This window comes from Anolis sagrei, chromosome 7 (assembly GCF_037176765.1).
Source record: "Anolis sagrei isolate rAnoSag1 chromosome 7, rAnoSag1.mat, whole genome shotgun sequence".
Lineage (NCBI taxonomy): Eukaryota > Metazoa > Chordata > Lepidosauria > Squamata > Dactyloidae > Anolis > Anolis sagrei.
This window is the reverse complement of record NC_090027.1, coordinates 23,335,113-23,361,940: the sequence shown is the minus strand read 5'-3', so window position 1 is coordinate 23,361,940 and position 26,828 is coordinate 23,335,113. Positions and strand designations below refer to the sequence as shown.

At 43.6% G+C, this 26,828-nt stretch overlaps 1 protein-coding gene across 4 annotated transcripts in view; it reads left to right on the top strand.

Moving 5' to 3' along the window:
- Nucleotides 1–8,803: 8,803 nt before the first annotated feature.
- LOC132782405 (small serum protein 5-like) overlaps nucleotides 8,804–26,828 on the top strand; it is a 34,889-nt gene continuing 16,864 nt past the window's right edge. Inside the window, exons 1-4 of one of the 4 annotated variants that reach the window (XM_067470749.1) lie at nucleotides 8,804–8,935; nucleotides 11,571–11,664; nucleotides 11,809–11,935; nucleotides 13,701–13,863. In XM_067470749.1, the coding sequence (XP_067326850.1) occupies nucleotides 8,933–8,935; nucleotides 11,571–11,664; nucleotides 11,809–11,935; nucleotides 13,701–13,830 (354 nt within the window). In that variant the 5' untranslated portion in view covers nucleotides 8,804–8,932 and the 3' untranslated portion in view covers nucleotides 13,831–13,863. Of the gene's footprint in view, nucleotides 8,936–11,570; nucleotides 11,665–11,808; nucleotides 11,936–13,700; nucleotides 13,864–15,889; nucleotides 16,091–19,634; nucleotides 19,729–19,872; nucleotides 20,000–21,756; nucleotides 21,920–26,828 lie in introns of those variants that run through there. The other 3 variants (XM_067470748.1, XM_067470747.1, XM_067470746.1) reach the window with 3 other exon arrangements.

The window sequence follows — 26,828 nt, the reverse complement described above, 5'->3', positions numbered from 1 at the left end:
GAACCGTTTAGGGCTTTAAAGGCCAACGCCAGCACTTTGAATTCAGCCCGGTAGCAGATTGGTAGCCAGTGGAGTTGGCGCAACAGGGGGGTTGTATGCTCCCTGCGCTCCGCTCCTGTTAAAATCATATATTTTATACCCTTCAAATGCAAGCAAACAAAGAAACATGTTTCTACATACGTTGACATAATTCTCTGCGTCATATTAGCATCATAGGAACATCAAATTCTATCTTCCAACATACAAAGGGCATGTCTCTGTGTCTTTCTAAAGAGCAAGCATGCAGCTTATATTCATCAATCAAGGGGCCTGCTTTGAGTTATCAGGAGAAAGTAGATATAGGCTCTCCTTACTTAGTACCAGTCTCTCTCTCTGTGGAATGTATAGATAACATGCTCCCCTTCTCCCTCCTGCCCGTGCCTTGCACACAGATCTCCTTCAGCATTCTTTCTAATACAGAGGGAGAACCTGATTTTTCTATACATTTCAGTGCTTGTAAAGTACAAACAATTTATGCATAAATAAATATCTATTTTTCCAATATTTCCTCATCCGTAATATTACTAATAATATTACAATATAATGGTATAGTACAATATAATAAAATTTAATACTGATATTGTACTATGCTAAAAATATAATATATTGTGTGTGTGTGTGTGTGTGTGTGTGTATCTTGTAAGCCACTCTGAGTCCCCTTCGGGGTGGGAAGGGCAGCATATAAATGTTGTAAATAAATAAATAAAGTTAATTGTGCCATTGTTATCAACTGTAATGTAAATATTACAATTATGTGGACTGTCTACAGATGTCACATGCAACTCCTGGAACGATTCCATCAGCGCTGCCTATGGAAAATTCTGCAAATCTCTTGGGGAGACAAGAGGACAAACGTCAGCATGCTGGAAGAAGCAAAGACCACCAGCATTGAAGCGATGGTCCTCTGCCATCAACTCCACTGGACGGGCCACGTGGTCTGGATGCCCGACCACCATCTCTCAAAGCAGTTGCTCTACTCCAAACTCAAGAACGGAAAATGGAATGTTGGTGGGCAGGAAAAGAGATTTAAAAATGGGCTCAAAGCCAACCTTAAAAACTCTGGAATAGACACTGAGAACTGGGAAGCCCTGGCCCTTGAATGCTGGAGGTCAGCTGTGACCAGCAGTGCTTTACAATTTGAAGAGGCACATATTGAGGGTTAAAGAGAGAAACGTGCCAAGAGGAAGGTGCGTCAAGCCAACCCCGAGTGGGACCACCTTCCACCTGGAAACCAATGCCCTCACTGCAGGAGAAGATGCAGATCAAGAATGTGGCTCCACAGTCACCTACAGACCCACCGCCAGGACACTGATCTTGGAAGACTATCCTACTCGGACAATGAAGGATCGCCTAAGAAATGGACATAATCATGCAGGATATATTTTCATTTACTGGAACAAATTTGGCACAGATACCTGATACGCCCAAAATTGAATACTGATGAAGTTGAGGGAGATTGATTTTATCATTTGGAAGTTGTAGTTGCTGGGATTTATTGTTCACCTAAAATCAAAGAGCATTCTAAACTCTTCCAATGATGGAATTGAACCAGACTTGGCACACAGAACTCCCATGACCAAGAGAAAATATTGGAAGGGTTTGGTGGGCATCGACCTTGAGTTTTGGAGTTGTAGTTCACCTACATCCAAAGAGCGGTGTGGACTCAAACAATGATGGATCTGAAGCAAACTTGGTGCGAATACTCAGTATACCCAAATGTGGACACTGGTGAAATTTGGGGAAAATAGACCTTGGCCCTTGGGAGTTGTCTTTACTGGGATTTATAGTTCACTTACAATCAAAGAGCATCCTGAACCTCACCAATGATAGAATTGATCCAAACTTCCCACACAGAACCCCCGTGACTAACAAAAAATACTGTGTTTTCTGATGGTCTTTGGTGATCCCTCTGACAACCCTCATGACCCCGGCCAGGGGTCCCAATCCCCAGGTTGAGAAACACTGCTTTAGTGGCTTAGCACAAGCTGTCATCCTTTCCATCTGGATCAAAAATAAAATTACTTCTGTGGCTTCTTCTTCAACTTGGTGGGATTTTTTGATTGGGAACATTGGGTTAATTTCTTCGTCTTAGCAGGTGCACGGATCCACTGGTGCCAGTACCCGCTTAACGGAACTGGGTATCGACGCTCCGGGTTTCACTATCCACGGCCTGGATCTCACTATCTGCGGCCGGTTCAAATTGCTCTTATTCATTCGTAGGAACCATGGGACAAAATCCCTATTGCCACATCTAAAGGGGGACTCCAACTCACATAAGAAGATGCACTTTATGATGTCAAGAGGTCACTCAACCCGCATCGGCACAACCGGTTTGAGACACATTTTGACCTATTTTATGGATTAGTTGGACCTGATCATCTGGTGGAGCACGATTGTGGACTTCTCTCCCGATAACAGGGCATAGGTCAACTCAGAGCATTTTCTCAAACTCGGTTTCTTGCAAAACAAAAAACCCCACAGGTACCTAAGTGTGCATCAGCATTGGAGACTTAATGCAGTTTGACATCACTTTCATTTGGCATGGCTCAATGCTATGGGATCCTGGAAGCTGTAGTTGGAACTATCTCTGGTAAAGAAGACTCAAGACATTGTAAAACTACAACTCCGAGGATTGCATCGCATTGAGCCAATGGCATTTCGAGTGGGTTCAAACTACATTAATGTATTTTGAAAGGGTGCATTAATTCTACAAGGTAAACTGAATTAACTGTACAATGTAGACCTAAGCTAGGACTCAGGGAGACTAAAGTCCCTTCTACACTGCCATAAAAAATCCAGATTATCTGCTTTGGACTGGATTATTTGGAGTGTAGACTCATATAATCCAGTTCAAAACTTTGATAATCTGGATTATATGGCAGTGTACGTAGATGCATATAATCCAATTCAGATCAGATAGTCCGGATTCAGAAACTGAATTATATGGGCCCTTCTACACTGCCATATAATCCAGAATATCAAGGTGGATAATCCACGTTATTTGCTTTGAACTGGATTATCTGAGTCTTCACTGCCATATAATGCAGTTCAAAGTAGAAAATCTGGATTTTATGCAGTTGTGAAGAAGGAGTTTAGGGCAGTGTAGGCTGGATCGATAATGCCATATAAACCAGATAATCCACATTATATGAATCTACACTGCTTATATATAATCCAGTTTAAAGCAGATAATCTGGATTTTATATGGCAGTGTAGATCTAGCCATACATCCAGCCTGATATTTGAATCCTCATCAGTCATGGAATTAGCTGACCTTGGGCACTCTCTCTGCCTCAAAGGAAGTCAATGGCAACCCTATTCTAAGAAACTTGGCCAAGAAAAAGGTTCATTTTGGGGTTACCATAAGGTATTGAATGGCCTTTCCATAACTTCATGGAAACTCCAGATCCGTCATTGGTGTGTGACACAAAATATGTTTCTGTCTCTCAAGGAAATGCAATAGCTTACTCCAATGGGTTGGAGGAAGGTAAACATATCATCAAAAGCATCATATGACAGTGGAGCAACTTAATGAGCTGCCTTCATGTGCTTCTCAAAGTCCATCTGAGTTGAAAAGAAGAAAACAGAGGGTGACTGTGCTGTCACACGCTGGGCCTGTGCATAAGACTGTAGACAGGACATAAATTCTGTGTGCCCAACGGGACGCCGGGTCTGCCTCAGATTAAAGGCCCTTGGATGTCCTTAAAACAGAGTCTTTAGATTGCTTAAAGGTTCAACAAAGTTCTTTATTAATGAAAACAAACAGGTACTTTAAGGCTTTCTTAACAGTCTATTGGCTCTCTCTCTCAATCTTGTCCACAGGGAACAGGCACTATCTTCATAACTGTAACTAATGGGGAAATCCTTAACTTCTAATCTGGGCAGTCTGTCTTTGCCTCTGTTGGCGTGGAGCCCCTACACCCAGTACCAACTGCTTCTAGCTTCCGCGAGTGACCCTTACCAAGCAGAGCTTTGTAGACATCCAGGGGAAAAGGAGTTCAGGTTTCGGTGATGGCTGGCTGAAGTCCCTCAGCAAAGGAGCTGTAAGGCTATATGATTCTCGACCAAGCTGTGGGCTGTATAACCCCGGCCAAGCTGTAGACTGTATATCTCCCCGGCCAAGCCGTAGAAGACGAAGCTTTCTACAGGAGCTCTTGATATTATGTCCTGCATGGAAGCTTTTCTGTGTGGACTGAACCCAAACTGGCTCCTATTCTCTCCAAAAACCCAAAAAGGGGGCGGGACCAGGGAACCTAACTATAATTGACAGGTGGCTTGCCCTATGATTGCAGCCAAAAGAAGCCACCTATCTGCAGAGTCCCTGAAACTTAGGACTACAAACAAACATTCAATGCAAATCAAACAAAATTGGAGCTCCTGGTACAGTTGTACCTGCACAGTTAGATGGGAGTCAATGATAACTTTCCAACTCCCCAAAAAAATTGCAAATGGTGAAATGGGGTGCATCTACACTACAGAATTAATGCTGTTTGATACCCATTGTTGTAGATCAGCCTGAGGCTGATGGGTTCACTTATGACTGAGAGAGGATTGTGGGATTTCCTAAGACACGAAGTGATGAAGATTCAAGTCAGGGAAATGATACTTCTCTCTGTGAGAAATCTGACTCAGAAAGTGCAGGGTTTCAAGGTCAGACAGAGGAGCCAGAAACTGCAACATTTGATAAGGAATAGGGCAGAGAACTAAGTGATACAGAAGGCTCCCAAACACCTGGAGCTACAGAAAATAGGTATTGCAGGTCAGAGTGATTACATGGGAAAATTGGGGAGAGAATTCATGGGAAACGAAATGCTTTCATGGGTGGTTATTAATTAGCAAGTTGCTTACCTAAGAGTTAGTTCAGGCAACATAGCGTTGAAGTGAAGAGCTAGGCCTGAGTTCTCTGGTTCTATGGTTTGGTGAGGCAGCAACACTTTTTGGGAGAGTGAAAATTGGCTGGATCTATACTGCCATATAATTCAGTTTCTGAATCCAGATCATCCTCTTAGAAATTGATTACATGAGTCTACACTGTCCTATAATCCAGTTCAGAGCAGATAATCTGGATTCAGAAACTGGATTATATGGCAGCATTGATGGAGCCGTAGTATCCAAGTGCATTAAAACTCCCATACTGACTGCACCTAATCTTAACCAAGTTTTACCTTTGCAGGTGCAGAATATTCAAAATGTTGCAAAGACAGGTGAGGCATTGACTTTACCTCCCAGGGCTCTGCTTTCACGCTGGGAGTTGCCTGAAAAATGTCAAAAAACCAGCAAACTGTTTGCCGTCAGTAAATTCCTTTCTGTAAATTTCCTCCTTGTCAATCCTTGGAGAGGCTTTGCTTTAAATCCAACATATTATTTATTGTAGGCAATGGAACCCAATATCAATGGGGGTTGAGCCAAATAACTCCAGTGTTCCTCTGAGAAGCCTTAACAAATGCTTTGGGGTTTTACAGCAAAAGGCAGGACAAGACTCTTTCCTTTCCTTATCCTTTTTCTCTTGGTCCCTTTTACACGGCCATAAAAATCCAGATTATTTTATTTGAACTGGATTATATGGCAGTGTAGACTCATATAATCCAGTTCAAAACAGATAATGTGGATTATCCAATTTGATAATACAAATTATTTGGCAGTGTGGAAGGGGTCTTTAACTGCCATGGCTTAATGCTGTGGGATCTTGGGATCTGCAGTTTGGTGAGGCATCCGCATTCTTTGGCAGATGAGTCAGCAGGGGCGGCTTGTCCATTACGCGAAGTAAGCGGTCGCAGAACACTTTTTTTTGCCAGGGGCACAGAGGCGCCTCTGTAAATGCCCCTCGACCGCCACTTGAGAAGCGCCCCCTCAGCTCATAACAGCCCTAGCAGTCCGGGGGGAGCCTCGGCTTTCTTGCCTCACTGCCGGGCGATCCTCTTCCCAAAGGGGCCAGGCCCTTGAGCCTCGCCTAGCCCCTCTCATTTGTGAACCACCTGGCCACAGGGTGCACGAGCAGAGCCGGCGCTCAATCGTTCTCCGCATTCGATCCCTTCCCCTTTCCCTGGTGCTCCACCCGCCTCCTCTCCTCTCCCCAATCCGCGGGTGGGCCAAGGGGCGGAGCAGCCGCGCCTGGCCCACTTCGGGTCCGGAGGCATGTCTGAAGACCCCAGTGTGTGCACCAAAAGTCACCTCTTCAGCCATTGGGACTGAGAGAGAGAGAGAGAGGGAGCCCCTCCGGCTGGAGGTATCTCCCACCTCCGCTCCCTCCTTTGTTTTTGCGCCTACCTTCAGGAAAGGTGGGCATCTCCAGCTCTCTCTCTCTCTCTCTCTCTCTCTCTCTTTCTCAGTCCCAATGGCTGAGGAGAAAGTCAGGAGAAGAGGTGACTTTTGGTGCACACGCCGGGGTCTTCAGGCACGCCTCCAGACCCAAAGTGGGTCAGGCAAGGCAGCAAATGTGGCAAGTGTAGTTACTGGGATGTATAGTTCACCTACAATCAAAGAGCATTCTGAACTCCACCAATAATGGAATTGAATAAAATATGGCACACAGAACTCCCACGACAAACAGAAAATATATATCAATGATTGGTCGGGGGGTGGGGGGTGGGAATACTGCTTACCGTTGAAAATTACCTAGGGCCACCTCTGTGAGTCAGAAAACCTTGTAGAACGACAACTCCCAGGATTCTGATGTGTCAAAATCTATATAAATAAAAATGTAATGTTCGTTTGTGGGATGAAGAGAACTCAAAAACCACTGGACGAATTGACACCAAATTTGGACACAAGACACCCAACAACCTAATGTATGTCCTTCACTCAAAAAATTGATTTTGTCATTTGGGAATTGTAGTTGCTGGGATTTATAGTTCACCTACAATCAAAGAGCATTCTGAACCCCACCAACAATGGAATTGAACCAAACTTGGCACACAGTTCTCCCATGACCAACAGAAAATACTGGAAGGGTTTGGTGGACAGTGTCCTTTAGTTTTGGAGTTGTCGTTCACCTACACCCAGAGATCATTATGGACTCAAACAATGATGGATCTGGACCAAACTCTACACAAATATTCAATATGCCCAAATGTGAATACTGGTGGAGTTTGGGGAAAATAGAATCTTGACATTTGGGAGTTCTGGTTGCTGGGATTTATAGTTCACCTACAATCACAGAGCATTCTGAACCCCACCAACAATCGAATTGGGGCAAACCTCCCACACAGAATCCCCATGTGGGGCACAGCAACATATGGCAGGGGATGGCTAGTTCTTAATAAAGTACGTTACTGAGGGCTTCTCTTCCTTTTCCCTTTACATCTACAAAATCTCCTCCCCAATGAAACCCATTCCAACCCACCCTCCAGTGTGGGAAGTTTGGCCCAATTCTATCGTTGATAGGGTTCAGAGTGATCTTTGATTGTAGATGAATTATAAATCCCAGCAACCACAACTCCCAAATGTCAAGCTCTATTTCCCCCAAAATCCAGCAGTGTTCACATTTGGGCATATTGAGTATTCGTGCCAAGTTTGGTCCAAATCTATCATTGAGTCCACAGTGCTCTTTGGATGTAGGTGAACGACAACTCCCAAACTCAAGGTCAGTGCCCACCAAACTCTTCCTGTATTAGGTTCTTGTGGGTTTTTTTTGGACTATATGGCCATGTTCTAGAGGCATTTTCTCCTGACGTTTCGCTTGCATCTATGGCAAGCATCCTCAGAGGTAGTGATGTCTGTTGGAACTAGGACCATGGGTTTATATATCTGTGGAATGACTGGGGTGGGGCCAAGAGCTTTTTCTGCTGGAGCTAAGTGTGAAACAGCAGAGAGGAAACAATCAGGCACATCCTAACACCTCTCAACAAAAGATTCCCCCAGGCTCAGCAAGGCCTTCAAATGCTAATGAAGATGGTCAGTTGAAACATTCGCACTTAGCTCCAGCAGAGAAGAGCTCTTGACCCCACCCCAGTCATTGGATGCTTGCCATAGATGCAGGCAAAACGTCAGGAGAAAATGCCCCTAGAAAATGCCATATAGCCCAAAAAAACCCACAAGAACCTAGTGATTCCAGCCATGAAAGCCTTCAACAATACATCTTCCTGTACTTTCTGTTAGTCGTGGGAGTTCTATGTGTCAAGTTTGATTCAATTCCATCATTGGAGTTCAGAATGCTCTTTGATTGTAGGTGAAATATAAATCCCAGCAACTACAACTCCGAAATGCCAAAATGTATTTCCCCCCACCCAACCCCACCAGTATTCAAATTTGGGCATATCAGGTATTTGTGTCAAATTTGGTCCAGTGAATGAAAATACATCCTGCATATCAGATATTTACATAGTGATTCATAAAAGTAGCAAAATGACAGTTCTGAAGTAGAGACGAAAATAATTTTGTGGTTGGGGGTCATCACAACAAGAGGAACTGTATTAAGGGGTCGCGGCATTACGAAGGTTGAGAAACGCGATATATAATTATCCTACATGCCTAAAAGTCTAAAACTGAGATGTTGTAGGAGAAGCCAAGGTTTCCTATTCTGTCTGCAGTGTAGATATAGATGTCCCAATTATGAAATGTGTTGGGCGCGTCATACGTAAATCTTCTCTGATTTGCTGTGGGTCCCTATCTGTTGTCATATTTCTTTGGAAGCCACAAGAGCCACTCTCTTATCACAGGTATCAATGTACAAATCAAATACCGGCGAAGTCCAGAGCAAACTCGTCTTTCCCAATCGCCTTTGTGCCTCTGTGTCACGTTCATTGGGCCTGAACATGACTGTCACGGGGAGGTGTCCTTCTCGGCTCTATAAATTGAGGGGAGACATCCTCCACCAAAGCAGCCAAGAAATCTCTCTCCTGGTTGTCAAGATCCATTCGGGGAAAGTCTGCTTTCCCAAATCCAAGAAACCAAAATGGTAAGTAAAGTAATAATTTTGCAACCTGGTTTGATTTGAAACAGATCTGAAAATTATTATTATTGTTATTGTTATTATTATTATTATTATTATTATTATTATTATTATTATTGCTGGGTTGTTGTGAGTTTTCCAGGCTGTCTGGCCATGTTCCAGGGAAGGAAAAAGAACTCTTGTCCGTTGGAGGCCAATGGAATGGCCAACAAAGGATTCCCCCAGGCAGTAAGAAGCCAGGACTTGACACTGCTAGGTTAATCAAAGTGGCCAATTGAAATATTTACACCTACCTCAAGAGACAAGAGTTCTTTCTCCCACCTTGAACATTTATTTATTTATTTATTTAGAGCTTTTATATACCGGTCTTCTCACCTCCAACGAGGGACTCAGGCCAGTTTACAACAGAGGAATTCATACACAATAGTTTAAAACAACACATCCAATAATACACTGATATAAAACACATTAAAATACAATCATATAATTATATAAGGCTAAGTCGTCCGAATAAAATCACTATTCATCCCCATCCGTCCGTGTGGTCAAGAGTTATTGACTCACTCATCAAATGCCAGATTTCAGAGCCAGGTTTTCACCAACTTTCTAAAGGTCAGGAGGGAAGGGGCAGTTCTAATCTCCAATGGGAGAGAGTTCCAGAGCCGAGGGGCCACCACCGAGAAGGCCCTGTCCCTTGTCCCCACCAGATGCGATTGCGAGGGTGGTGGGACCGAGAGCAGGGCCCCTCCAGAAGATCTTAACAACCTTGATGGTCCGCAGGGGAGAATCCGTTCGGACAGGTAAACTGGGCCGGAGTTATTTAGGGCTTTATAGGTCAACACCTGCACTTTGAATTGTGCTCGGAAGCTAATTGGCAGCCAGTGGAGCTGGTGCAACAGAGGAGTCGTATGCTTTCCACAGATATCCAACTTGTCTCCAACAGATGTCACCACCTCTGAGGATGCCTGCCAAAGATGCATGCGAAACATCAGGAAATAATAATAATAATAATAATACTTTATTTATACCCCGCTACCATCTCCCCAAGGGACTCGGTGCGCTTACATGAGGCCGAGCCCACAATACAACAATACAAGCAATAGCAATAACAATACATGCAATTAAAATAAATCACATAGTCAATAACATAAGCATTGACAATAGTACAGAACACTTTAAAATCTATGGCTGGGTCAAATGTAATTAAAGTTTAAAATGATGCTGGTCATGGACGAGATAAGGAAGTGGGGCGTAGTGGAGACATACGAGCAGACCTACATCGATATAAAGTGCTTTAGAGGACAAAGTGCTGAGGATTCATTATTCTGGGAAGGCACACTGGAACAACCACGTTTTCAAAGTCCTCCTGAAGACTGAAGTATTTTTGCGTGTTCATTTTCCATTACATTTGCAGGTTTATGATCCCAGCAATTTTTTACTACTGGCAGGTGGACTTGTGACATAAGTTCCAATGAATCATTTGGGCCACAGAGTTGTGCCTCTGCTTGTAGTCCGTCTGTGTGATTTTCTTGCAGCAGCTGAGGATATGATCCCTGTTTTCATCAGCTTCCTTGCACAGTCTGCATTTTGGGTTATCAGCTGATTTTTCAATCCTGGCCTTAATTGCATTGGTTCTGATGGCTTGCTCCTGGGCTGCAAGAATCAGGCCTTCTTCTGTCTCCTTCTTCAGGGTTCCATTTGTGAGCCATAACCAGGTCTTCTCCTTCTCAACTTCCAATGAATCATTTGGGCCACAGAGTTGTGCCTCTGCTTGTAGTCCTTCAATTTTGTCAAGGAACTGCCCTTTGATGTGCCAGCTGTCAGCTCTGGTTTGTAGTGCAGCTTTCTTGTACTGATTCTTGGTCTGCTGTGCTTTGAGAAGTTTCCAATTATTGACTTCAATTAGAGCAGTCTTGGCTTTACTTGACATATTCTGCCAGGACGTGTTTTTCTTCTTCAACTGCTTGTTTTACTTGTAAAAGTCCTCTCCCACCAGACCTTCTAGGCAGATAGAGCCAGTCAACATCACTGCGAGATGTAGTGAATGAATGAATTTTCTTGTTTTTCTGTCCAAATTGTCCAGTTCTGCCTGCGTCCAGTTTATGATGCCAGCAGTATATCTTCGTCTTCTTCTTCGTCTTCTTCGTCTTCTTCGTCTTCTTCGTCTTCTTCGTCTTCGTCTCCGTCTCCGTCTCCGTCTTCTCCTTCTCCTTCTACTACTACCTTCTTCGGCACAGGAGCCCCTGGTGGCACAGTGAATTAAACCGTTGAGCTGCTGAACTTGCTGCCTGAAAGGTCAGCGGTTCGGATCCAGGGAGCAGATTTAGCTCCCACAGTTAGGCCCAGCTTCTGCCAACCTAGCAGTTTGGAAACATGCAAATGTGAGTAGATCAATAGGTACCACTTCTGCGAGAAGGTAATAGTGCTCCATGCAGTCATGCTGGCCACATGACATTGGAGACATATACCAACAATGCCGGCTCTTCGGCTTAGAAACCAAAATGAGCACCACCCCTCTAATGTTATGGGAAAATCTTGATTTACGTCACACTCTCTCAATCTCAAAGCAATGGAAACAAATGTTGCCAAGGAAACTCCGTAATATGCTTTCTATGCTTTATCCCCGGTGCCTCTATTTCAGAACGTTCTTTTCCGGCTGGGTGTCCTCTGCGTCGTGGTGGCCGTGTGCCATGGAGCCTGCTTTAGAGACGTGCATAAAGCGGTGATCAAACACGGTAAGGTGGTCAAGCATGTTATTTCCTTCTAGGGCAGGCATGGGCAAACTTTGGCCCTCCAGGTGTTTTAGACTCCAACTCTAACTTCTAACACAGGTTATGGCACTATTGAAAGTAAAGCCAATGGCTGCTTTTAATCCCTAGGTAAACTGCAGAAGCCTGTGTGCACCGATGTGTATGATAAGAGCAAGCACCCCGTGGGGGATTCTTGGAACACAGCTGAATGTATGCAATGCAACTGCTACACAGACGGGATGGAGTGCTGCACCAGGTAGGCAAAGTGGATTCACTAGTTTAGGCTATTTATACTTCTGCTCTGATCCCTGCTGTAAGGCATGCACTCTCAATAATGCTGCGGGATTCTGGTATGTGAAGTGATTTATAGTTTCCAAATCACGACCTCCTTGAACCACTGCAAGTTGGATAGCAAGTGTCCCAGAAGCAAGCAAAATGCAGTAGAGTCCTTTCACAGCATAATCATGTTTCAATCCATCTATCAGCAGAGTCCAACTGCCAGCATCTGACCTTATCTACACACACTGTTTAGCAAACTCATGGATTCAGGTTTTCATCCAAAATATCCAGAGGCTTCAATCTTCACTGTTGCAATATATATGAATGTACAAACAGGATTGCAAACTGTCAGTCATCAAATAGTCATATACAGCATAGGCAGATACTCACACTGAGTCACACAGGAGAGGGAAAGCTGGATTATTTCACCTGCTGATAGGTCATCAGTAAGGGACACTGGTTGATACAACCCCATTGCAATAACCATCACAGGGTTATAACTCAGCCATTACCACATTCCCTTAGGTATTGCATCATGACATTAATAATAATAATAATAATAATAATAATAATAATAATCTTTATTTAATACCCCACCACCATCTCCCCAATGGGGACTCGGGGCGGCTTACATGAGGCCAAACCCAACAGCATTTTACAATAAAACCAAAACACAATAGCAACACAATAAAATACAACATATGAGTACAAAAAAAAGGCTACAGCAAAATCATACACAATAAAATAACAATGAGCGGGTCATACCATACATTCACAGTCATACCCAGGTGCTACCAATATTTCACATGTTCATCAAACAGTATTTTTTCATGATTAGGAATGCTGTGCCATTTCTATCTAACAAATAAGACGTAACACACATGGAAAGCCACCCTGAGCCCCTCCCCTTTGGGGAGGGGTTGAGAAGGGTGGGGTACAAATATCTGAAATAAATAAATAAATAAATAAATAAAGGGGAATGGCTGCCTTTCTTCCTCCAAGGCCAGGGCAGTGGCAGTTGGGATTGCAGGAGGGGCTTCTACCTGCTTCTAGGCATGATGGGGCTGTGTTTGCTCTTCTCTTCAGTCCAACGCCAAAGCAGTAGCAGTTGGGATGAGGAAGGAGCTTTTTCTGCTTCAAGGAATAGGGAAAATGGAGCTGTGGCTACATCTTCTATGATATCACGATCCTCTCCCTTCAATGACAGGGCAGTGGCAGTTGGGATGAAGGACTTAGACATAATAGAGCTCTATCTCTTCTTCTTTCCTTCCAAAGCCAGGGCAGTGACAGCTGGGATGGATGGAGGCCTTTGCTTCTGGAACTAGGCATGATGAAGCTTCACCTGCTTCCTCTTCTTTCGAAGCCAAGGCAGTGGCAGTTGGAGAGGAGGGAGGATGTTTCATCTGCGTCAAGTCATGATGGAGCTCTGCCTGCCTCCTCTTCTCTCCCTCCAAGGCCAGGGTAGTGGCAGTTGGGATAGAGGGTGGTGCTCCTATCATGCCTTAGACTTAGAACCAGATCGGAGCCCCTTTCTCCATTCCAACTGCCACTGCCCTGGCCCTAGAGGGTGGCTTTTTTCATGCACTTCTGAGCCTGAGCGGAATGGAGATGTACCACCTCATTCCAACTGCTACTGCTCTTCTAGATCTAGGTATGACAGAGCTGCACCTCACTCTTCTTCTCTTTGCAAGTCTAAAAATCCATGTCAGTGGATACTTTCTTCTTCTGCTTCTTATTTTTAGATACGGTGGCATTGCGCATGTTCAAGGATGTGTAGCAGTGGTCGATGGAAAAACATGCGAGTATAAGTTCTATAAGGAGGCGAATCCATCAGAACCATGTTTTGAAGAAGGCCAGAAACCCTTTAATTGAATGGGGAGCCAATGAATAAATGAGCCTCTGCATCTAAAACGGACTCTTGTCTTTTTTGGTTTTCGCTTCAAAGACCATAGCATTTCACAGAGAGGAACTTTTCAATGGATTCTCGACTGAAAGCAGACCTAGAGACTTCTCTAGGAATCTTTATGTCCTCCAATGCAATTTGGTAGCCAGCTAAAAACACAAGTTGATCACAGTTGGGTTGGAAGACCTAGAAATTCTTAGAGATTTCTCTCAAGTTGAAAAAAATAAGTTGTTTTAATTTAATAGTGTTCCCAGGGGCGGCTCAACCATTATGCAAAGTAAGCATTTGCAGTATAGTTGACTTTGCCCAGGGGCGCTCTTGAGGCGCTTTTGGGGGAAAATAGACCTTGACATATGCGAGTTGCAGTTACTGGGATGTATAGTTCACCTACATTCAAAGAGCATTCTGAACTCCACCAATGATGGAATTGAACCAAATATCGCACACAGAACTCCTACGACGAACAGAAAATATATATCAGTGATTGGTTTGGGGGGGGGGGCAAAATCCTGTTTGCTTTCCGTTGAAAATTACCTAGGGCTTCCTTTGGGTGTTCCACTACCCCTAACTGTAGAAAATGTGGAGGGTTGGCTGTAGGTTTAGACTTGGGTTGGGACACAAATGACCCTCCGGGTGGTTGATGGAGCTTTATCCGAACATCTCAAGGTTGAGCCCAGGATATTTTGGTACTAAACATCTCCAAAAACATCCTCTTCCTTGAACAAAATTCTTGCATTTATTCCCATACAACAGTGATTCTCAACCTTCCTAATGCCGTGATCCCGTAATACAGTTCCTCATGTTGTGGTGACCCCCAACCATTTCATTGCTACTTCATAACTGTGATTTTGCTACTGTTATGAATCGTAATGTAAATATCTAATATGCAAGATGTATTTTCATTCACTGGGCCAAATGTAGCACAAATACCCGATACGCCAGCGGTTCTTAACCTGGGGGTCGCGACCCCCAGGGGGGTCGCCTGGCCATTTCGGCGGGGTCGCAAGGCCGCCTCGTTGGCCCCGCCCCAAGGGCGGGGCAAGGGGAGATCTCGCGCGAAGCCCGCCTTGTCTGCCTCACTCTCTCAGCGATGGTGAGGGCGCGAGGCAGGCGAGGAGGCCTTCGTCCGAGGCCTGGCATCGCGGAAGCCCCCTTCGCCTGCCCCGCTCTCTCGCCAATGGCCATCGCCGAGAGAGGGAGGCAGGCGAGGATGCCTCTGCGATGGCAGGCCTCGCGCGGAGGCCTTCTGGCCTGCTTTGCACCGTCGCCATAGGCGAGAGAGCGAGGCAGGCATCCGCACGAGGCCTGGCGTCGCGGAAGCCCCCTTCGCCTGCCCCGCTCTCTCACCCATCGGCGAGGGCGCGAGGTAGGCGAGGAGGCCTCCGCGAGAGGCCTGGCGTCGCGTAAGCCCTCCTCGCCTGCCTCGCTCTCTTGCCAGTGGCCATCGGCGAGAGAGCGAGGCAGGCGAGGCGAGCTTCCGCAACTACCAGCAACTAAATCCCAGCAACTACCACTCCCAAATGACAAAATGTATCCCCCCCCCCCCAACCCCACCATTATTCTAATTTGGGCGTATCAGGTATTTTTGTCAAATTTGGTCCGGTGAATGAAAATACATCCTGCATATCAGATATTTACATAGTGATTCATAAGAGTAGCAAAATGACAGTTCTGAAGTAGTGACGAAAATAATTTTGTGGTTGGGGGTCATCACAACAAGAGGAACTGTATTAAGGGGTCACAGCATTAGGAAGGTTGAGAAACATGATATATAATTATCCTACATGACTAAAAGTCTAACTCTGAGATGTTGTAGGAGATGCCAAGGTTTCCTATTCTGTCTGCAGTGTAAGTAGATGTCCCAATTGTGAAATGTGTTGGGCGCGTCATACGTAAATCTTCTCTGATTTGCTGTGGGTCCCTATCTGTCGTCATATTTCTTTAAAAGCCACAACAGCCACTCGCTTATCACAGGTATCAATGTACAAATCAAACACCAGCGAAGTCCTGAGCAAACACGTTTTTCCCAACCGCCTTTCTGCCTCTGTGTCACGTTCATTGGGCCTGAACACGACTGTCACGGGGAGGTGTCCTCCTCTCCTTTTCCTCTTCTCGGCTCTATAAATTGAGGGAAGACATTCTCCACCAAAGCAGCCAAGAAATCTCTCTCCTGGTTGTCAAGATCCGTTCGGGGAAAATCTGCTTTCTCAAATCCAAGAAGCCAAAATGGTAAGTAAAGTCATGAATTTGCAATCTGGCTTGATTTGGACCAGATCTGAAAATTATTATTATTATTATTATTATTATTATTATTATTATTATTGCTGGGTTGTTGTGAATTTTCCAGGCTGTCTGGCCATGTTCCAGAAGCATTCTCTCCTGACGTTTCGTCTACATCTATTACAGGCATCCTCAGAGGTTGTGAGATTTGTTGGAAACTAGACAAGTGAAGTTTATATATCTGTGGAATGATGCCCAAGGTGGGAGAAAGAACTCTTGTCTGTTGGAGGCCAGTGGAATGGCCAACAAAGGATTCCCCTAGGCAGTAAGAAGCCAGAACTTGACACTGCTAGGCCATTAAATGTTAATCAAAGTGGCCAATTGAAACATTTGCACCTTCCTCAAGAGACAAGAGTTCTTTCTCCCACCTTGAACATTTATTTATTTATTTAGAGCTTTTATATACCGGTCTTCTCACCTCCAATGAGGGACTCAGGCCGGTTTACAACAGAGGAATTCATACACAATAGTTTAAAACAACACATCCAATAATACACTGATATAAAACGCATTAAAATACAATCATATAATTACATAAGGCCAAGTCGTCCGAATAAAATCACTATTCATCCCCATCCGTCCGTGTGGTCAAGAGTTATTGACTCACTCATCAAATGCCAGATTCCAGAGCCAGGTTTTCACCAACTTTCTAAAGGTCAGGAGGGAAGGGGCAGTTCTAATCTCCAATGGGAGAGAGTTCCAGAGCCAAGGGGCCACCACCGAGAAGGCCCTGTCCCTTGTCCCACAAGACACGATTACGAGGGTGGTGGGACCGAGAGCAGGGCCCCTCCAGAAGATCTTAACAACCTTGATGGTTCGCAGGAGATTATCCGTTTGGACAGGTAAACTGGGCCAGAGTCGTTTAGGGCTTTATAGGTCAACACCAGCACTTTGAATTGTGCTCGGAAGCTAATTGGCAGCCAGTGGAGCTGGCGCAACAGAGGAGTTGTATGCTTTCCACAGATATCCAACTTGTCTCCAACAGATCTCACCACCTCTGAGGATGCCTGCCAAAGATGCATGCGAAACGTCAGGAGAGAATAATAATAATAATAATAATAATACTTTATTTATACCCCGCTACCATCACCCCAAGGGACTCGGTGCGCTTACATGAGGCCGAGCCCACAATACAACAATATAAGCAATAGCAATAACAATACATGCAATTAAAATAAATCACATAGACAATAACATAAGCATTGACAATAGTACAGAACACTTTAAAATCTATGGCTGGGCCAAATGTAATTAAAGTTTAAAATGATGCTGGTCATGGATGAGATAAGGAAGTGGGGCATAGTGGAGACATACGAGCAGACCTAAATCGATATAAAGTGCTTTAGAGAACAAAGTGCTGAGGATTCATTATTCTGGGAAGGCACACTGGAACAACCACGTTTTCAAACTCCTCCTGAAGACTGAAGTATTTTTGTGTGTTCATTTTCCACTACACTTGCAGGTTTATGATCCCAGCAATTTTTTACTACTGGCAGGTAGACTTGTGACATAAGTTCCAATGAATCATTTGGGCCACAGAGTTGTGCCTCTGCTTGTAGTCCGTCTGGGTGATTTTCTTGCAGCAGCTGAGGATATGATCCCTGTTTTCATCAGCTTCTTTGCACAGTCTGCATTTTGGGTTATCAGCTGATTTTTCAATCCTGGCCTTAATTGCATTGGTTCTGATGGCTTGCTCCTGGGCTGCAAGAATCAGGCCTTCTTCTGTCTCCTTCTTCAGGGTTCCATTCGTGAGCCATAACCAGGTCTTCTCCTTCTCAACTTCCAATGAATCATTTGGGCCACAGAGTTGTGCCTCTGCTTGTAGTCCTTCAATTTTGTCAAGGAACTGCCCTTTGATGTGCCAGCTGTCAGCTCTGGTTTGTAGTGCAGCTTTCTTGTACTGATTCTTGGTCTGCTGTGCTTTGAGAAGTTTCCAATTATTGACTTCAATTAGAGCAGTCTTGGCTTTACTTGACATATTCTGCCAGGGCGTGTTTTTCTTCTTCAACTGCTTGTTTTACTTGTAAAAGTCCTCTCCCACCAGACCTTCTAGGCCAGTGGTTCTCAACCTGGGGGTCGGGACCCCTGCGGGGGTCGCCAGGGAGTGTCAGAGGGGTCGCCAAAGACCATCAGAAAACAGTATTTTCTGTTGGTCATGGGGGTTCTGTGTGGGAATTTTGGTCCAATTTAATTGTTGGTGGGGTTCAGAATGCTCTTTGAGTGTAGGTGAACTATAAATCCCAGCAACTACAACTCACAAATGTCAAGGTCTATTTTCCCCAAACTTCACCCGTGTTCACATTTGAGCATATTGAGTATTCATGTCAAGTTTGGTCCAGATCCATCATTGTTTGAGTCCACAGTGCTCTCTGGATGTAGGTGAACTACAACTCCAAACTCAAGGTCAGTGCCCACCAAACCCTTCCCATGTTTTCTGTTGGCCATGGTAGTTTTGTGTGCCAAGTTTGGTTCAATTCCGTCATTGCTGGAGTTCAGAATGCTCTTTGATTGTAGGTGAACTATAAATCCCAGCAACTACAACTCCCAAATGACAAAAATCAATCACCCCCCCCCCTCCCCCAACCCCACCACTATTCAAATTTGGGCATATTGGGTATTTGTGCCAAATTTGGTCCAGTGAATGAAAATACATTCTGCGTATCAGATATTTACATTACAATTCATCACAGTAGCAAAATTACAATTATGAAATAGCAACGAAAATAATTTTATGGTTGGGGGTCACCACAACATGAGGAACTGGATTAAGGGGTCGCAGCATTAGGAAGGTTGAGAACCACTGTTCTAGGCAGATAGAGCCAGTCAACATCACTGCGAGGATGTAGTGAATGATGAATGGTTACGAATTTTCTTGTTTTTCTGTCCAAATTGTCCAGTTCTGCCTGCGTCCAGTTTATGAGGCCAGCAGTATTTCTTCTTCTTCTTCTTCTTCTTCTTCTTCTTCTTCTTCTTCTTCTTCTTCTTCTTCTTCTTCTTCTTCGTTGTCTTCTTCTTCTTCTTCTTCTTCGTCTTCTTCGTCTTCCTTGTCGTCTTCTTCTTCTCCTTCTCTTTCTTCTTCTTAGGCACAGGAGCCCCTGGTGGCACAGTGAATTAAACCGCTGAGCTGCTGAACTTGCTGACTGAAAGGTCAGCGGTTCGGATCCAGGGAGCAGATTTAGCTCCCACAGTTAGGCCCAGCTTCTGCCAACCTAGCAGTTTGGAAACATGCAAATGTCAGTAGATCAATAGGTACCACTTCTGCGAGAAGGTAACAGTGCTCCATGCAGTCATGCCGGCCACATGACATTGGAGACATCTACGGACAATACCGGCTCTTCGGCTTAGAAACCAAAATGAGCACCACCCCTCTAATGTTATGGGAAAATCTTTACCTAAGTCACACTCTCTCAACCTCAAAGCAATGCAAACAAATGTTGCCAAGGAAACTCTGTAATATGCTTTCTATGCTTTATCCCTGGTGCCTCTATTTCAGAACGTTCTTTTCCGGCTGGGTGTCCTCTGCATCGTGGTGGCTGTGTGCCATGGAGCCTGCTTTAGAGACGTGCATAAAGCGGTGATCAAAGACGGTAAGGTGGTCAAGCATGCTATTTCCTTCTAGGGCAGACATGGGCAAACTTTGGCCCTCCAGGTGTTTTAGACTCCAACTCTAACTTCTAACACAAGTTATGGCACTACTGAAAGTAAAGCCAATGGGTGCGTTTAATCCCTAGGTAAACTGGAGGAGCCTGTGTGCACCGATGTATATGATAAGAGCAAGCACCCCGTGGGGGATTCTTGGAACACAGCTCACTGTATAGGATGCAACTGCTACACAGACGGGATGGAGTGCTGCACCAGGTAGGCAAAGTGGATTCACTAGTTTAGGCTGTTTATACCTCTGCTCTGATCCCTGCTGTAAGGCATGCACTCTAAATAATGCTGCGGGATTCTGGTATGTGAAGTGATTTATAGTTTCCAAATCACAACCTCCCTCAACCACTGCAAGTTGGATAGCAAGCGTCCCAGAAGCAAGCAAACTGCAGTAGAGTCCTTTCACAGCAAAACCATGCTTCAACCCATCTATCAGCAGAGTCCAACTGCCAGCTTCTGACCTTATCTACACACACTGTTTAGCAAACTCATGGATTCAGGTTTTCATCCAAAATATCCAGAGGCTTCACTCTTCACTGTTGCAATATATATGAATGTACAAACAGGATTGCAAACTGTCAGTCATCAAATAGTCATATACAGCATAGGCAGATACTCACACTGAGTCACACAGGAGAGGGAAAGCTGGATTATTTCACCTGCTGATAGGTCATCAGTAAGGGACACTGGTTGATACAACCCCGTTGCAATAACCATCACAGGGTTATAACTCAGCCATTACCACATTCCCTTAGGTATTGCATCATGACATTAATAATAATAATAATCTTTATTTAATACCCCACCACCATCTCCCCAATGGGGACTCGGGGCAGCTTACATGAGGCCAAACCCAACAGCATTTTACAATAAAATAAAACCAAAACACAATAGCAACACAATAAAATACAACATATGAGTACAAAAAAAAGGCTACAGCAAAATCATACACAATAAAATAACAATGAGCGGGTCATACCATACATTCACAGTCATACCCAGGTGCTACCAATATTTCACATGTTCATCAAACAGTATTTTTTCATGATTAGGAATGCTGTGCCATTTCTATCTAACAAATAAGACGTAACACACATGGAAAGCCACCCTGAGCCCCTCCCCTTTGGGGAGGGGTTGAGAAGGGTGGGGTACAAATATCTGAAATAAATAAATAAATAAATAAATAAATAAATAAAGGGGAATGGCTGCCTTTCTTCCTCCAAGGCCAGGGCAGTGGCAGTTGGGATTGCAGGAGGGGCTTCTACCTGCTTCTAGGCATGATGGGGCTGTGTTTGCTCTTCTCTTCAGTCCAACGCCAAAGCAGTAGCAGTTGGGATGAGGAAGGAGCTTTTTCTGCTTCAAGGAATAGGGAAAATGGAGCTGTGGCTACATCTTCTATGATATCACGATCCTCTCCCTTCAATGACAGGGCAGTGGCAGTTGGGATGAAGGACTTAGACATAATAGAGCTCTATCTCTTCTTCTTTCCTTCCAAAGCCAGGGCAGTGACAGCTGGGATGGATGGAGGCCTTTGCTTCTGGAACTAGGCATGATGAAGCTTCACCTGCTTCCTCTTCTTTCGAAGCCAAGGCAGTGGCAGTTGGAGAGGAGGGAGGATGTTTCATCTGCTTCAAGTCATGATGGAGCTCTGCCTGCCTCCTCTTCTCTCCCTCCAAGGCCAGGGTAGTGGCAGTTGGGATAGAGGGTGGTGCTCCTATCATGCCTTAGACTTAGAACCAGATGGGAGCCCCTTTCTCCATTCCAACTGCCACTGCCCTGGTCCTAGAGGGTGGCTTTTTTCATGCACTTCTGAGCCTGAGCAGAATGGAGATGAACCACCTCATCCCAACTGCTACTGCTCTTCTAGATCTAGGTAAGACAGAGCTGCACCTCACTCTTCTTCTCTTTGCAAGTCTAAAAATCCATGTCAGTGGATACTTTCTTCTTCTGCTTCTTATTTTTAGATACGGTGGCATTGCGCATGTTCAAGGATGTGTAGCAGTGGTCGATGGAAAAACATGCAAGTATAAGTTCTATAAGGAGGCGAATCCATCAGAACCATGTTTTGAAGAAGGCCAGAAACCCTTTAATTGAATGGGGAGCCAATGAATAAATGAGCCTCTGCATCTAAAACGGACTCTTGTCTTTTTTGGTTTTCGCTTCAAAGACCATAGCATTTCACAGAGAGGAACTTTTCAATGGATTCTCGACTGAAAGCAGACCTAGACACTTCTCTAGGAATCTTTATGTCCTCCAATGCAATTTGGTAGCCAGCTAAAAACACAAGTTGATCACAGTTGGGTTGGAAGACCTAGAAATTCTTAGAGATTTCTCTCAAGTTGAAAAAATAAGAGTTGTTTTAATTTAATAGTGTTCCCAGGGGCGGCTCAACCATTATACAAAGTAAGCATTTGCAGTATAGTTGACTTTGCCCAGGGGCGCTCTTGAGGCGCTCTTGGGGGAAAATAGACCTTGACATGCGAGTTGTAGTTACTGGGATGTATAGTTCACCTACATTCAAAGAGCATTCTGAACTCCACCAATGATGGAATTGAACCAAATATCGCACACAGAACTCCTACGACGAACAGAAAATATATATCAGTGATTGGTTTGGGGGGGGGGGGCAAAATCCTGTTTGCTTTCCGTTGAAAATTACCTAGGGCTTCCTCTGGGTGTTCCACTACCCCTAACTGTAGAAAATGTGGAGGGTTGGCTGTAGGTTTAGACTTGGGTTGGGACACAAATGACCCTCCGGGTGGTTGATGGAGCTTTATCCGAACATCTCAAGGTTGAGCCCAGGATATTTTGGTACTAAACATCTCCAAAAACATCCTCTTCCTTGAACAAAATTCTTGCATTTATTCCCATACAACAGTGATTCTCAACCTTCCTAATGCCGTGATCCCGTAATACAGTTCCTCATGTTGTGGTGACCCCCAACCATTTCATTGCTACTTCATAACTGTGATTTTGCTACTGTTATGAATCGTAATGTAAATATCTAATATGCAAGATGTATTTTCATTCACTGGGCCAAATGTAGCACAAATACCCGATACGCCCACATTTGAATACTGGGTTGGGGGGGCGGCGGTTATTTTGTCATTTGTGAGTTGTAGTTGCTGGGATGTATAGTTCACCTACAATCAAAGAGCATTCTGAACTCCTCCAGTGATCGAATTGAACCAAACTCGGCACACAGAAAATACTGTAAAGGTTTGTGGGCATTGACCTTGAGTTCACCTACACCCAGAGATCACTGAGGTCTCAAACAATGATGGATCTGGACCAAACTCTACACGAATAATCAATATGCCCAAATGTGAACACTGGTGGAGTTTGGGGAAAATAGAATCTTGACATTTGGGAGTTGTAGTTGCTGGGATTTATAGTTCACCTACAATCACAGAGCATTCTGAACCCCACCAACAATCGAATTGGGGCAAACCTCCCACACAGAACCCCAATGTGGGCCACAGCAACACGTGGCAGGGGATGGCTACTTATTAATAAAGTACGTTACTTCTCTTCCTTTTCCCTTTTACTAGGCTTGGGCGATCCAGTTCGTTAATTTTGTAATTCGTTATTAATTCGTATTTAAATTAGCTTACGATCCAATATCGAACCATGCAGGAATAGTGTGAGGAGTAATTAAGAATCAAAACAATGTTTCCAATTATCATAATTATTTCGTAATTATTTCGTAATAATTTTTGAATGTCTGGTGCAAGTTTTACAATCTCGCATTTACCCCACTTCCGGTCCCTTTGCTCTGCTGCTTTCCTCCTCTTTCCTCATGCTTCTTCTTGCCTCACTCTAATATACAATACTATAATATGATATATAATATAATAATATTATAATATTATATTATATTATTATAATACTAATATATTATAGTATTGTATATATTATATTATATTATTATATATTTTATTACTACATTATTATATTATATTATAATTGTATAATATAATATATAATATATTATAATATAAAGTAATATAATAATATAATATAATATACAATAATATCATATAATAATATAATAATAATATAATATATATAATATAATATAATATACAATAATATATAATATTATAATATAATATACAACAATATAATATAATAATATTATAATAATATTATAATAATATAATATAGTTGTTGTTTGTTTTATCACACCAACAGTCAACCAGAGAGGGAGAGGGAAGCTTCAGAATTTCCCCCTGTCCCATTTGGAGGGTTTTTTTTAGCATATTGCGCAATTGCGTCCGCCATTAACGAATCGATTCGTAATTTACGAAATTTCGGAAATTTAAAAATTTTGAAATCTTAAATTTCGGAATTCCTCAGAATTTAGAAACGCTAGCGCACCCTAGAAACGAAACGAGTTTAGAACCATTTTTTTTCTTGATCGCCCAAGCCTACCTTTTACATCTACTAAACCTCCACCCCAATGAAACCCATTCCAAACCACACCCCAGTGTGGGAAGTTTGGTCCAATTCTATCGTTGGTAGGGTTCAGAATGTTCTTTGATTGTAGGTGAATTATAAATCCCAGCAACCACAACTCCCAAATGTCAAGCTCTATTTTCCCCAAACTCCACCAGTGTTCACATTTGGGCATATTGAGTATTCGTGCCAAGTTTGGTCCAAATCTATCATTGAGTCCACAGTGCTCTCTGGATGTAGGTAAACTACAACTCCCAAACTCAAGATCAGTGCCCACCTAACTCTTCCTGTACTTTCTGTTAGTCGTGGGAGTTCTGTGTGTCAAGTTTGATTCAATTCCATCATTGGTGGAGTTCAGAATGCTCTTTGATTGTAGGTGAAGTATAAATCCCAGCAACTACCACTCCCAAATGACAAAATGTATCCCCCCCCCCCCAACCCCACCATTATTCTAATTTGGGCGTATCAGGTATTTTTGTCAAATTTGGTCCGGTGAATGAAAATACATCCTGCATATCAGATATTTACATAGTGATTCATAAGAGTAGCAAAATGACAGTTCTGAAGTAGTGACGAAAATAATTTTGTGGTTGGGGGTCATCACAACAAGAGGAACTGTATTAAGGGGTCACGGCATTAGGAAGGTTGAGAAACATGATATATAATTATCCTACATGACTAAAAGTCTAACACTGAGATGTTGTAGGAGATGCCAAGGTTTCCTATTCTGTCTGCAGTGTAGATAGATGTCCCAATTGTGAAATGTGATGGGCGCGTCATACGTAAATCTTCTCTGATTTGCTGTGGGTCCCTATCTGTCGTCATATTTCTTTAAAAGCCACAACAGCCACTCGCTTATCACAGGTATCAATGTACAAATCAAATACCAGCGAAGTCCTGAGCAAACACGTTTTTCCCAACCGCCTTTCTGCCTCTGTGTCACGTTCATTGGGCCTGAACACGACTGTCACGGGGAGGTGTCCTCCTCTCCTTTTCCTCTTCTCGGCTCTATAAATTGAGGGAAGACATTCTCCACCAAAGCAGCCAAGAAATCTCTCTCCTAGTTGTCAAGATCCATTCGGGGAAAATCTGCTTTCTCAAATCCAAGAAGCCAAAATGGTAAGTAAAGTCATGAATTTGCAATCTGGCTTGATTTGGACCAGATCTGAAAATTATTATTATTATTATTATTATTATTATTATTATTATTATTGCTGGGTTGTTGTGAATTTTCCAGGCTGTCTGGCCATGTTCCAGAAGCATTCTCTCCTGACGTTTCGTCTACATCTATTACAGGCATCCTCAGAGGTTGTGAGATTTGTTGGAAACTAGACAAGTGAAGTTTATATATCTGTGGAATGATGCCCAAGGTGGGAGAAAGAACTCTTGTCTGTTGGAGGCCAGTGGAATGGCCAACAAAGGATTCCCCCAGGCAGTAAGAAGCCAGACACTGCTAGGCCATTAAATGTTAATCAAAGTGGCCAATTGAAACATTCACACCTACCTCAAGAGACAAGGGTTCTTTCTCCCACCTTGAACATTTATTTATTTGTTTAGAGCTTTTATATACCGGTCTTCTCACCTCCAACGAGGGACTCAGGCCAGTTTACAACAGAGGAATTCATACACAATAGTTTAAAACAACACATCCAATAATACACTGATATAAAACGCATTAAAATACAATCATATAATTACATAAGGCCAAGTCGTCCGAATAAAATCACTATTCATCCCCATCCGTCCGTGTGGTCAAGAGTTATTGACTCACTCATCAAATGCCAGATTCCAGAGCCAGGTTTTCACCAACTTTCTAAAGATCAGGAGGGAAGGGGCAGTTCTAATCTCCAATGGGAGAGAGTTCCAGAGCCGAGGGGCCAACACCGAGAAGGCCCTGTCCCTTGTCCCACAAGACGCGATTACGAGGCTGGTGGGACCGAGAGCAGGGCCCCTCCAGAAGATCTTAACAACCTTGATGGTTCGCAGGAGATTATCCGTTCGGACAGGTAAACTGGGCCAGAGTCGTTTAGGGCTTTATAGGTCAACACCAGCACTTTGAATTGTGCTCGGAAGCTAATTGGCAGCCAGTGGAGCTGGCGCAACAGAGGAGTCGTATGCTTTCCACAGATATCCAACTTGTCTCCAACAGATGTCACCACCTCTGAGGATGCCTGCCAAAGATGCATGCGAAACGTCAGGAGAGAATAATAATAATAATAATAATAATAATAATAATAATAATACTTTATTTATACCCCGCTACCATCACCCCAAGGGACTCGGTGCACTTACATGAGGCCGAGCCCACAATACAACAATATAAGCAATAGCAATAACAATACATGCAATTAAAATAAATCACATAGACAATAACATAAGCATTGACAATAGTACAGAACACTTTAAAATCTATGGCTGGGCCAAATGTAATTAAAATTTTTAAATGATGCTGGTTATGGACGAGATAAGGAAGTGGGGCGTAGTGGAGACATACGAGCAGACCTACATCGATATAAAGTGCTTTAGAGGACAAAGTGCTGAGGATTCATTATTCTGGGAAGGCACACTGGAACAACCA